At 36.9% G+C, this 13,473-nt stretch overlaps 1 protein-coding gene across 9 annotated transcripts in view; it reads left to right on the plus strand.

Moving 5' to 3' along the window:
* Window positions 1–13,473, plus strand: part of RYR2 (ryanodine receptor 2) — a 449,014-nt gene that overhangs the window by 306,722 nt on the left and 128,819 nt on the right. For all 9 annotated transcript variants that reach the window (XM_075412466.1, XM_075412469.1, XM_075412474.1 and 6 more), the window contains 8 exons: window positions 910–1,053; window positions 3,732–4,005; window positions 6,847–6,961; window positions 7,547–7,679; window positions 8,892–8,995; window positions 10,362–10,497; window positions 11,922–12,108; window positions 12,579–12,684. In XM_075412466.1, coding sequence (XP_075268581.1) covers window positions 910–1,053; window positions 3,732–4,005; window positions 6,847–6,961; window positions 7,547–7,679; window positions 8,892–8,995; window positions 10,362–10,497; window positions 11,922–12,108; window positions 12,579–12,684 — 1,199 coding nt within the window. The remainder of the gene's footprint in view (window positions 1–909; window positions 1,054–3,731; window positions 4,006–6,846; window positions 6,962–7,546; window positions 7,680–8,891; window positions 8,996–10,361; window positions 10,498–11,921; window positions 12,109–12,578; window positions 12,685–13,473) is intronic.

Here is a 13,473-nt window from a genome sequence, read left to right on the forward strand (position 1 = left end):
CAGTAAAGAAAGCTGACTCTCCTCCGTGGGGCCTAGTGACAGCACAAGAGACAATGGGCACAAATTGAAATACAGGAAATTCAACTTAATTTAGGGGTTTTTTGTTTGTTTTGGGTTTTGTTTACTCTAGGGGTGATGGAACTCAAGAACAGGTTGCCCAGAGAGGCTGTGGAGCCTCCACCTCAGGACATACTCAAAACCTAACTGGACACGGTCCTGAGCAACCTGCTGTAGTTGAACCTGCTTTGAGCAGAGAGGCTGGACTAGATGATCAGTAAAGGCTCATTCCAACCTCAGCTGTTCTGTGATTCTGTAAAGCCTCACATGCATTTTTTTTTTTTTTTACCTTTTTGTAGCTTATCATAGGAATATCGTGAAAAAGCCTCTGTACTGTGAAGGTGGCTACTTTCTTGTGATTGGTCACTAGGAAGTATACTTATTGTAATTTTTGTTCTTTCACTTCTATGATACATTGTACCTAAGAATCCCCTAGTCTTTACTAGTACCAGTTCAACCATACTGTGTCAGTAGGGACTGTATCTACACTTCTGAGCTATGTATGTCCAATACACAGGCACCAACATTAGCATGGGAACATACATAATGAGGGAATTGACCACTGAAATGTATTTAAAGTATATTTTATGTATAATAACACTCAATTTATACAATACATTAAGAAGATTACATGATCCTTATCTGCCGTTTCCTGCCTTGCACATATAGCTGATCTATACTTGTTCCTAACCGCTGGGTTAAGCATATCCCATATCAAACCCTTGTGTAGTTTTAACAGAGCAGAACAACGTAGTTTGATTTGATTATATTTGTATGTACAAGATACAAAACATGTCTGTGACTTGTTTATTTTTATTCTTCTACTATTTGGTTGATATTTTTTTGTTTCAGGAATTGAACTAGACGAAGATGGAAGCTTGGATGGAAACAGTGATTTAACCATTAGGGGTCGCCTCCTGTACCTTATGGAAAAAGTTACATATCTGAAGAAGAAGCAAGCTGAGAAGCCAATTGACGATGATGCTAAGACATCCTGTAAGCAAACTTAAATCAGTTTATTGTATCCTAATTCCAAATGGCAAAAAAAGCAAAGGAGGAAGTTCTTAATGTATTTTCGGCTAAAACAAGGTTTTAGTGAAACATCTGTGCCCCTTAAAGTTTGTAGCTCTAACTCAAAGCAAACTCAGATGGAATTTTTATGATAGGCAGATTTGTTTCATAATGGGATGTGGTGGAAAATTTCTTCTGCTGACTTTTTTGCTCTTCATCCTTTTTGAAGTCATAATTTTTCCAGAATGTATCTTGCTTTTTGTGGAATTAGCGCAGACTTAATAATTTTAGCAAGGTCCTGATTATGAGAACTTGCTCATAAAATCAGCTGCAGCAGTTTCAGATCAGTATTTGCATGAAGATTACCAAATTAAAGAAGACTATGCAATTAGACCATAATTTGCAAAGCTGTACTTGGGAGAAGCCTCCCTACCCAATGTAAAATTCAGTATTTGCTGACTGTGATTGTTGCTCTGTCATTCTTATGACACTTTCTGCCTTTCCATCTTGATAAGAATCATTGCCAGTGGCATCCAAGTTCTACACTTGGTGCCAACCGATTATGGAATTTTATTTATTTTTTACTTGTCAGTGCTTATTTTATTTTTATAAATTCTTTTGCCTGTATCATGGTGGGTGGCACTTTAAGATGTCCTAATTTTTTATGCTGCTACCCTACTAGCAGGAATGAAGTTCTGGGCAAACAGTTTAGGTGTTCTGACTTTGGTAAAATACTTGGCTTCCATCGTTGACTACACAGAATTCCTAGGGAGACTGACCTTTTAACTTGGTTGCTTAATGTAAGCACCTGAAGTTACGGGATGAGAAGATTTCCCCAGGGTACTTATAATGAGATGACTTCGTAGCTGCCAGTTATTAGTGATAGTGTAGTGTTCTTTAAGTAGAAATACTTTTGTCCTCCTGAAAGTGTCCCTTCTAGCTTTGCAGTATATTACTGTTGTTTCAGTTATTGGGCAGTGGTAATTAGAGGCTAGGTCTATGCAGAATGTGGTGATGAATCTGATGGCTTCCTATTTTTTTTCTTGCAGTAAGCTTAAAGCTCTACAGAATCTTTCTCACATGTTAGTAGAAAGACAGTATTATATTAAACTAAAGTGTTCTGGTGGCTGTCCTGCTTGCGTTCATTAGAAGCAAGGTAACAGCCAGATCCGCAGGTAGGTGGGACGCAGTATTGCAGTTATGAAATCAGGAGCCAAATAACAGCCTCCTTATGTGATTCTTCACAAAAAAAACACAGGAAAATTACTATTGTGTCCCTTCTTGTTATCATTTATTTCAGTCCTTCTGGAGTATCAGCCCAAACACATTTCATCTTTTGACTTATTTTTAAAGTGTTTTTATTCCAAAATATGCTATGCTGTGTGAAAAGGAAAACACCTATAGTGTAGTGTTTGGACAGTAGAAATAAAATACAATACTATTGCTCTTTTTCCCCTTTACCCTGTATTAGCACATCTTAGCACAAGTTCTCTTCTTTGTTAAACATTCTCTTTTCTGTAAATTCCTGTCCCTTCAATATCTTTCTTTAAGTATGTCTACTTTTTTTTTTTTGTTTTAGCCTGAGATTGAATCAAGTTTACTCCAAAATCATATTATTATCTCAACACATAGATTTCTAATTTGAAAATATTTTTGATGTGTGGTCTTCATCAGCCACCTTTTTCAACATTAGGGTATTTACTAGGCAGTTTATTGAACTTCAGAAGGGATTATGAAATTTTGCTTGTCAAACTTTCTATTATCTGCTTGACATGAAAATAAATTGATTTGTTCAGTAAGTACTAAATGTGAAATTCTCTAGTGTATAGCTATCCGGACATCTCAAAAAGATCCTGAATTGATCTGACAATGTCTTGCAAACTTGGATGGAAGTAGCCTGAGATGGGAAAATGAATATTATTCAATTGTCTTTATCAAATACTTCGTCTTGACTGTTAGTTCATGAGTAATTTTTCCAAACAATAGTCTGAAATCTTAACTGACATGATATAATTTGTCTATTTTAACATTTGACTTTCCCAAATATAAATATATATCGCAAGTAATAAAGATTGTCAGTGAGGATATTAGATATGGGTTTCTTGCTTCCTTAGAGACCGACTTCAAAATATGCAAATAATTATTTGCCATTTGTTTGATTGAAGTCTCTTCATTTCTGTTGGTTTTGCAAAGGACTAAGTTAAATTATTCTGGTTTGTACATTACAAAATTTTGAGTGGATACAGAGCTTAGATATGTAAATAAATAATACAGCAGTTTCGTGTGCTACCAGTATATTTTTCCAGTCCTACTTCATAATATGTAAAAAACCCCCTCAGACCTGAATTCCTGGAAGAATCCTGAGAAAGCAATATGTTGAAATAAATCTGGTGACTTTGTGAGCATCTTGTATGTCTTCATAATTTTTGATGTCATCAGATTTGTTTTCTGTATTTCAATTTTAAATATAGGGATTTGGTTTTAAAATGTTTCTGTTTCTCGTGTGATTCTATTTTCCTTTGATAGTCTGCTAAAGAAATACCAAGAAAAAGGTGTTTCTTAAGAATTGAATTAATTTATGTTGCATAATGGGTTCTGAGGGACTGCCAGTAGAAAGATGAACAATTAATGGTAATTTTGTGATTTCTGTATTTTCTTCACAGCTACTCTTCAGCAGTTGATTTCAGACACAATGGTACGCTGGGCCCAGGAATCAGTAATAGAAGACCCGGAGTTAGTGAGGGCCATGTTTGTATTGCTGCATCGCCAATATGATGGTATTGGTGGCCTGGTTCGAGCCCTGCCAAAGACCTACACCATAAATAGTGTGTCTGTGGAAGACACAATCAATCTTCTGGCATCCCTCGGCCAAATCCGTTCCTTGCTTAGCGTCAGAATGGGGAAGGAGGAAGAAAAACTTATGATTCGTGGATTAGGGTAAATAACTGGAGTGTAGCATCTGTTTATTTAGAGATACTTGTTTTTATTTGCTCTGTGATTATGGCTAAGGTTATACACGAAGTTTGAATGTGAATAGTCTATACGGGTGTAAATGCATACACTGGTAGCAATTGTGTCTTCATTTGTAAGATACAGCCTTTGCAGCATTATATGTATCATTTTTGGAGAGAAACAAATGACATCTGTAAGACTCCTTGTGAGAAAAGTTGAAAACGTGTATGTAATGTCTTATAATACTACAAAATAGATCTTGTTACCGTATGGCTGTGAAGAACCCTATCAAGAATGCTGTCCGTGTTATATGAATGCAGTGACCGGTAGCTGTTGACACATACAATTCCCCCCAGCAGTCAGCTAATGGAGTTGTCTACATGTGCCTGTACACATGCCATCTTTTTATTGCACTACACGTAGTTGGTACTATTTGAACTATGAAGTAGTTCACTCAGTCTTACTTTTCCTAATTGTATGATTAATAATAGTGAAATATAGCCTAATAAAGAGTACAGTTGGAGAAAACAGTAAAGAAAACGTGATCATCTCTACTAGCAAAGAGTTTTTTTTTTTTTCTCTCCCTTTTTTGAAAGAGATGTTGCTATCTAAGAGATGTCTGGTGAGATCAAACATCACCTGTGATCTGTTAGAAATCCCCAATGAACAAGAGCATTGACAGGCAAAGAAGCATTATATAAAGAGTACCAGGAATGCAAGAAGAGACGCTTCTGTTGTGTAAAATATCTTAGTCTTTTTTTTGCGCTGACTGAAAACCTCAAATATCCAAATAACGTCTATACATAATTTTCTAGTGTCATTATAAACAAGGCCTACTTTTTAGCTTGCCAGCAGGTGCTGTCAATGTTCCCTGTTTGTTGTAATGTTCAATATACTCACGCTAAGGCTTTGGCAAAGGGGAAGTCTGTCACCTGTCAAGAGGCACAAAATACTGTTATTTCTAAATCCACCTTTGTACTTCAAATTTGAGTTGTTACATTTCACTTAAGCTATGAAAGTCTAAAATGAGTGATTACTCGATTCTGGCATTGTTGTGCCTGGCAAAAAAGTGATCTCAGAGGAGTTTTCATTTCATGTTCTGCTGTCTTTTTGTTCTTCTACATTTTTTTCCTCAATGTTTTCTGCTGTGAATTGAAAGCTAAGATTTTGTGAATCTGGTTTAATTTCAGCAATGTTTTTGGTGATATGTGAAAGTGTGGTGTAAGAAAGAAAGAGTACTTTCTGTTAAGCTAGCGTTCTCACTGCGTGTTCCTGTCACCCTTCTTGGTAGCCTCTATCATAGTCTTGTTTATCTTCTAGATTACCCAGCTGTGCCATTTATACCTTTTATAGCCGAACCTGGGCTCCAGCACCTGTTTAGAAATGCCAGTTTTTTTTGCTCTGAATGGAAAGGATTGCTTTCTTCCAGCTAAGAAATGAAAGTGTCACTCATTCCTGCTTAAAAACTTGGTTCCCTCAGAAATGTTAAGATTTTTTTTCTGAAGTGTGACATTTCATAATGCCACAGTTAGAACACTGAAAGTGGACCTACTTTCCAAAGTAGTGTAATGTTGCTGGCCCGCCAGGTGACGTTTTGACTTTCTGTATTGCATTTCTGCAAAAGAAAGCTGCTGTAGACTAAATAAGAGTTCAGAATGACTTGGCAGATTGATACCATTGAGGTCCTTTTCCACAGCATGAAGCGTTAGCGTAGAAAGGAGATGCAATATGGGTAGCTTTTGGAGGCAGGGCCTATCCTCTGTCATCTCTGATATGAAGTCCGGTTGTAGACTTTGGGGGAAAAAGATCAGCTAATCTTACTGGGAGTCAAAAGCTCTGATGGTGCCACCTACAGCAGACACATATTGCATGCATTCTGTTGCAGGACTGATAGTTGTGGATTAGTAGCTTTTAGAGTGATGGAACAGTCCTCTTCAAGTGTCATCTTTTATAAGGCTGAAATTTTCCTTGCCTGATTGCAGGAGTAGTAGCTCAGGAAAAAAAACACAAACATGACTGCTGTAAAACGTGCAATGAAATTTGAACAGACGACAACAGTATTTTCTGCAGTGACTTTGCTAGTCATTTCCTCCCATGACCTGCTTGCTTTCGCATTTATTTATGGGTTGTGTGTGATTTCAAGACTAATTACAATTTTTAGACATTTAATTACTTTTTAAAGCAGACATTGTTATTGGACCTAACATGTCTGCCTAAAATATTGATGTTATAATCTTCAGGACTGATTTTAAATTATGTAAATGTGTTCTGCTGAAATATGTAGGAGAGAAGAGTTCTTTTGAGCAGTAATTAATGAACTGAGGTTAATATTTATGCAGCTTCTGTTTCTGATGCTTAAAGCATAGCTGGATATACGTTCTCTTTGCCCTTCAGTTGTTTTTTCTTGGTTTTGATGGCAGATGTCAAGTGTCTCAAGCTCCAAATATTCTGAAAAGACTGCTTTGTCAAAAATATTGAGTATTTGAATTTAAAATTTAAGCTAACGTAGCAGTTTTGATCATGCTCTTGTCAGAAAATAGCTGTAGATCCAGAATGGGATTTCTAATGAAAACAGAAGAGCATGGTACTCTGGTAATTAGGGCAATAACTGTAACATGGAAAAAGAGAGGTCAGGTTCTTCCACAGTGTGCATAGAAAAATAGACTATCAGGAGAGATAAGAGACTCAACCTGAAAAAGTCCCTGAGGTAATTTTTCACCTCAGAAGGTGAAGAATTGCACAGTAAATCAGCTTTGCAAATAACTTAATAGGTAAACTATTGGTCCATAACATTTTAATCCGATTTTTTATTTTGTTTTCCTGTAGAGACATCATGAATAATAAAGTATTTTACCAACATCCAAATCTCATGAGAGCTTTAGGCATGCATGAAACTGTCATGGAAGTGATGGTAAATGTGCTTGGTGGAGGAGAATCCAAGGTAAAGCAATTCACTGTTAGAAGACAGAGAGTTTAGAATATAGCTTTTCAAAGCTTTGTCCTGTAAGGTGCTGAGCAGTCACTGGAGGTACTGAGACCATAACCTCTTACTGATTTCCATCTACACAATAGTTGACTAAGTTTTAGGAGAATCTATCCTTCCGTTCTGGAGGAAGAGATAATTACCACTGTAATTTCAAATGCTTCAAAGAAAAAACTGCAAATAGCACTTTATAGACTTACTGGGTTTTAAAGGGGAGATCTTTTTAGAAAGTAATTAAAAATTGCTGCAGTATTACTTTGGGAATCTGGGGGTTCACATTCTTTCATGTTTCAATCTAGAATTTACAGGTGATCCCAGCTTTTGTTTGTCAAGCTTACACCTTGATCTTTGCGGCTTAGGGAGCTGTTGCTGTGAAAGCCCTTTCGATTCCGGGGTGAAACATAAACAGTTAACTTTGCTAAGGTGCAGTGAATACCATGCATAAATATTAGTGTGTTGAACAGCTGTTACATAAATGATCTTTTGCAACTTGTATGCCTGTCTCGGAGTTTGAGCTTCCATCTGTTTTTATTTGCTTCTTAGGAGATCACTTTCCCAAAGATGGTGGCAAATTGCTGTCGTTTTCTATGTTATTTTTGCCGCATCAGCAGGCAGAATCAAAAAGCTATGTTTGATCATCTTAGCTATTTACTGGAAAACAGCAGCGTTGGCCTTGGTAAGTAATATGTGTGACTTTTGAGATTCTAAACAAAAAAAAAAATCTGAAAACTTTCTGCTGATTTTTATATATATCTAAAACCACCTATGTTGTTCTGCATCCCTCTGCACCCTCGATTTCTGTTGAAGTTTCTCCTTTACCCAGTGCAAAAATATCTTCCATGAACTGTATTTGCTAACTCCAAACAAATTGCTGACAGTAGCATTGAGGTAATTTAGTATACGTTTTTTTAGATGTTTTTTAATTTACATTACGAGAGAGGCAATGTTCAATTTAATGTTTTGAGGAACAGAATAAAATCCTGATTTTAATGAAAAGAATCAGAAAGAAGTGTTGGCAGCATTTCATCAGGGCTTGCTTCTCACTGCTCAAGCTTGCTCCCCTGCACTTTCTTCTGTAGACTGTTCAGTGTACACCTACAGCCGTGGGAGAAATACAGAGCTCATTTGCTTGGGTATGCATGCGTATAGACGCCCAGAAATGAACCTTGAAATTTTATTAAAACATTAGCCTTTCTTTTCTAGGCTGAAGTGTTATAGAGGAGTAGGTACATTTATCCTTTATTTAATTTAGTACTTGTAATTGAGAATATATAAATATTTAGAAGCATCATAGCAATTTTTTTTTTAAATTATCACAAATTCCTTATTAATGTATAGGTACAGGACAAAAGCATAAACTAAAAAGCTTTTTGGAGAGAAGGTGCCGAAATCAAATGCATTTGGAGTGTGAATATGAAAACATTAGCTTCTTCTAGTGCTATAACCACTGCCATTTTTTAAAGAAATAGATAACGTATAATCTTATATTTCAAAGCTTAAAAATATTTTCTATTTCAATACACTTGATAAAATGCCAGTGTTTTAGATATAAAATTCCTGCTACGTTTTCCTCAAAAAGAAGTTGTGTCAGTTAGGAAAATTATAAAGAGTGAGATCTTAAAACAAAGTATGTGATGAGAATCACAGAATAGGAATGTCTAAGCAAAGTTGCTTCTAGCTTGAACATCTACACTGTATTTTGGTTTCATGTCAATATCAAATTGCATGATGATTTATTATAAACTGAGTGGTATAAATGATATGCTTATAATCATGTGCTAACTAGTGACAAAATGTTTTATTTTATTTTAAAAAATTGTTCATGTATTTCCTATGAATTTTCTGGTTTTTATTAAGTTGCTGTTGAAACTAAATGTTATTTTAACAGCCTCTCCTTCTATGCGAGGATCAACTCCTTTAGATGTTGCAGCAGCCTCTGTGATGGATAACAATGAACTTGCACTAGCTTTAAGGGAGCCTGATCTGGAGAAGGTTGGTAGCTTCTTTATCAAGCATTTTTTTCCCCTTTAGAGAGGGGAGGAGTCCTGTTTCTTGGAGTTATCAAAATCCTAGGTACCTTCCAGTGGAAGACTATCAGGATCTGATTGTCTGTTCCTTCTGCTGGTGATCTGGATAGTGGAACTGAGTTTATGACTATTACATACACAGGTATAACCAAAAGGAATTGCCTCAAGGACAGTTCTTACTTTGGGAATAGTCAATACCCAACAAAAATTCATTGCTAAAATCTTTCTTTGTTGTTCTGTCCTGATGATGACGTGCAGTGGTGGCATAATGCAATAGGGGTTACTAGAAGCTTTGTGGCAACTTGTCACAATATATGACAAATTTTCATGGAGTTATCTATCTATATCTCCCTGTATTTTTTCCAAACATTTAAACCTGCTTCAGAAAATATTAAAGGAATTGGGATTAAGTAGACTAAAGAATAAAAAACTCAAGAGAATGTGATAATTGTGTAGATTATGTAAATTGCTGCTGCAAGAAGGAATATAATAATGGTTGCTATGTCAGTAGTGGAGAAGAAAAGCAGGTTAAATAATGGAAAGACAGATTCAAGATAGACATTAAATACACTTTCTAATGGAAAGTAAAGAGACAGTGGAATACATTATCCAATTTGTTCTTGAAAACCCCCAATTCTGGAGATGCTATAGCCTTCCTGGGAAAGCAGCTGTCAAAAGAAATGTAAGTGTAGATGATCCTTTCTTGAATAGGAGGATGGATCATGTTTTTAAATGGATGTTTTCAGATTCATATTTCTTATATATGGTCAGCTAAAAGAAGCTGTCTGAACTAGTTAAAGGCTATGCTTGCAATTCTTGCAATTCAGAAAGGAGAAGGCTGGCTGAAAACTGCTACTTGGACTATAGGTCTGAATTACAGGGGCTGTTAATGCTTTTTGTTTAAAAAGAAAGGAAGAAAAAAGGCAAATGAAAATGAAAGGTTAAAATAAAAGAGTAGTCCTGTACGTTGTATTAGAAGACATGTTTCCAAATGTGGATAGTGTGCAGTTGGGGAATATTACAAAATTGATGAATTTGTAATGCTCATGGTTGGAAGAGAAATGAGATACAGAAAGCAAAGCAATGATTTAGAGAGAGAAAAAACAGAATTTATGCAAGTAAGGTCTTGCAGTTCATAGTGGAAGACTGGGAAAGTGAACAAAGGAAGAGGCTGCTCTTCTGATTTGCTGTCAGAAGTATGATATGTTTTTTGCAGGGATAATAGAATGTGGACATTGTATCTGAGATAACATATGAGAATGCTTCCCTTTGAAACTGTGCTTCTCTTCTTTTTCACCATTAATATTTTTTTCATCTTATCCTGCTTTTAGGTGGTTCGCTACTTGGCTGGCTGTGGATTGCAGAGTTGTCCTTTGTTGATTTGTAAAGGCTACCCGGACATAGGTTGGAATCCAGTTGAAGGAGAGCGATATTTGGATTTTCTTCGTTTTGCTGTTTTTTGCAATGGTAGAGTATAAGCCTGTACATTTTATAGCTTCCTCTAACGTTTGTAATAGTTTGCCATTTGAAACAGTAATACAAGCCAACTTGATAAGTTACCGTGAATGTAAAGGACAATTTGCAAAAAGAGCATGATTATGCAAGACACACAGTAACTTAGATGCCTATTTCACAAGTTATATGGGATCCTATGAGCTTATGCCCCATTTTTTAGACCCATCTTTAGTCTTTGAAATGCCCACATCTCCTCTGGAAGTAGAGCAAAGAGTCCTAAATCGTTACGTGGTAAAACTCTTGCTAGACACAGAGCCAAATCCTCATCTTCTGATGAAGATTTAGATAGTCTGATTTTGGTGTTTAGCAACTATATTCACAGAATCACAGAGTGGTAGGGGTTGGAAGGGACCTTTGTGGGTCACTTAGTCCAACCCCCTGCCGAAGAAGGGTCACCCAGAGCAGGCTGCACAGGACTGTGTCCAGGCGGGTCTTGAATATCTCCAGAGAAGGAGACTCCACAACCTCCCTGGGCAGCCTGTTCCAGTGCTCCGTCACCCTCAGAGGGAAGTTGTTCTTCCTCATGTTCAGATGGAACTTCCTCTGCTTCAGTTTGTGCCCATTTCCCCTTGTCCTGTCGCTGGGCACCACTGAAGAGAGTCTGGCCCCATCCTCTTAACATCCACCCTTGAAATATTTGTAAATATTTATAAGGTCCCCTCTCAGCCTTCTCTTCTTCAGGCTAAACAAGCCCAGCTCTCTCAGCCTCTCCTTGTAGGAGAGATGCTCCAGTCCCCTCATCATCCTTGTAGCCCTCCTCTGGACTCTCTCCAGTAGCTCCTCATCCTTCTTGAACTGCGGAGCCCAGAACTGGACACAGTACTCCAGATGGGGCCTCCCTAGGGCAGTGTAGAGGGGAAGGAGAACCTCCCTCGACCTGCTGGCTACACTGTTATTGATGCACCCCAGGATCCCATTGGCTTTCTTGGCAGCCAGGGCACACTGCTGGCTCATGGTCAACCTGTCATCCACCAGGACACCCAGGTGCCTCCCCACAGAGCTGCTCTCCAGCAGGTCTGCCCCAAGCCTGTACTGATGCATGGGGTTGTTCCTGCCCTTGGTCCTTGGACCTTCATTAACTCTTTCACTTGACTGTGAATCTTACTACAAATCAGTACCTTCAGTGATGCTTTTAATACCCTTTGTTGCGTAGTTACTTATTTAATTTTGAACTAAATCCCATTTTATTTCATAGCTTTTATTACAATAGTAGAGTGTGTTCATGTGTTTATGTAACTTTGTCATGATATTTAAACAGTTGTGTAGTTGTAAGTATCTACTGATGCATATGTTCTGCACTTTTCTGTACCTTTTTCTGATCATATTTCAGAAGTCTTTTTAATATAATCTTAAATCTTCAAACTTGTATGTGGTAGGAGAGAGCGTGGAGGAGAATGCTAATGTTGTCGTCAGACTGCTTATTCGTCGGCCTGAATGTTTTGGTCCAGCTCTAAGAGGAGAAGGAGGCAATGGTTTGCTTGCTGCCATGGAGGAAGCGATACAAATATCAGAAGATCCAACAAGAGATGGACCTTCCCCCAGTAATGGATCTAGTAAAACCCTGTAGGTCCAGTGGAATTGCTTACATTACCATAATTTTTGTTTATTTGTTTTATAATCTTACTCCTTAAATGACTTGTTTGTTTTAACATGTGGCTTATTAGCAGGATTCTTCACTGGACTCTATGGAAGGTAGAGTTCTGTCTTCTGTCAAATAGTGCTTCCTCTGCACTGTTAATTTAAGTAACTGTAAATATGAAGTCCTCTTTAGAATTCTGTTTGTTCTTTTTCAGTTAAGAATCAATTCTCTGATGCAAAATGAGACAGATAAATGGTAACAATGCAGATGTCACTACAAGCTTTTAGGGTTAAATTCTATTCTGTGTTAGTCTGCTGAAAGTCCACTAGTTAACAGGAAGCCACTATGTGTAAGCTGTTACACCTGTGAGCAGATTTGCTTTATTTATTGCTGATGTAAAAACTTTCTTCTATTTTTTCATTTTTTTATTGTTTTAACGTTTAACAAATTACAGTGAAATGGAAGAACAAGAAGATGACACTATTCACATGGGAAATGCAATCATGACCTTTTATGCTGCTTTGATTGATCTCTTAGGACGTTGTGCCCCTGAAATGCATGTGAGTTTTATGCCTTCATGCGTTGGAAAGTAGAGACATAGTTGTTTTACTGATTGTTTGGTGGTTTGCTGTTTGGCTTTTTCACAATAACATGTCACCAGGTATTAAAGCAGTGGTATGGCGACATAGTATCTCAATGCACATAATGTGTTCATCTGCAAATTTGCAAGGAATTTGTGTAAACTATTCAGAAGCTGTTCTTTTTAAAGGAATTGTTCCATTGCTTTTCTTATTACTGTTCCCTGGGGTTGATCTTCAAGAACATTCTGTCATGAATGTTGTTTGGTTGTCCGTTGTTACAATCAAGCTCCTCAAATTTCACATATTTATTGTGATGATGTAAAGTGTTTTTTTTTCTTTTAAATCATAGTTTTACTCTCTTCATATACATATTTAAACATACTGTTTAAGTTGCATAGAAAAGAGTAAATTTTATAGGACATTCTTTTAAAACATAGGAATAAGCATTGTCGTGGACATACGCATTAGATATCTCATAATCTTTATTCATGGTGGCAAACCTTCTCAAAGGTAAGATGTCATGATTTCAAGCATTAGGTACAAAGGATTAGACACTCGCACTATAAAAAACAAGCCCTTATCACATAGTTCCTAACCGCTTGAAACTATTTGAAAATATTTGTTGTTTAGGATTCAGAATACCTTCCTGTTCTTCAGAAGCTCTTTAGTTATGCATAGTTTCTCATTTCACCCTGAAATGTGCCCTAATTCATATAGATCAGTATAGATCAGTATCAGATTTGTGCAGGGATTGATAGCTTGAGAAAG

Source organism: Opisthocomus hoazin, chromosome 2 (genome assembly GCF_030867145.1).
Source record: "Opisthocomus hoazin isolate bOpiHoa1 chromosome 2, bOpiHoa1.hap1, whole genome shotgun sequence".
Classification (NCBI taxonomy): Eukaryota; Metazoa; Chordata; class Aves; order Opisthocomiformes; family Opisthocomidae; genus Opisthocomus; species Opisthocomus hoazin.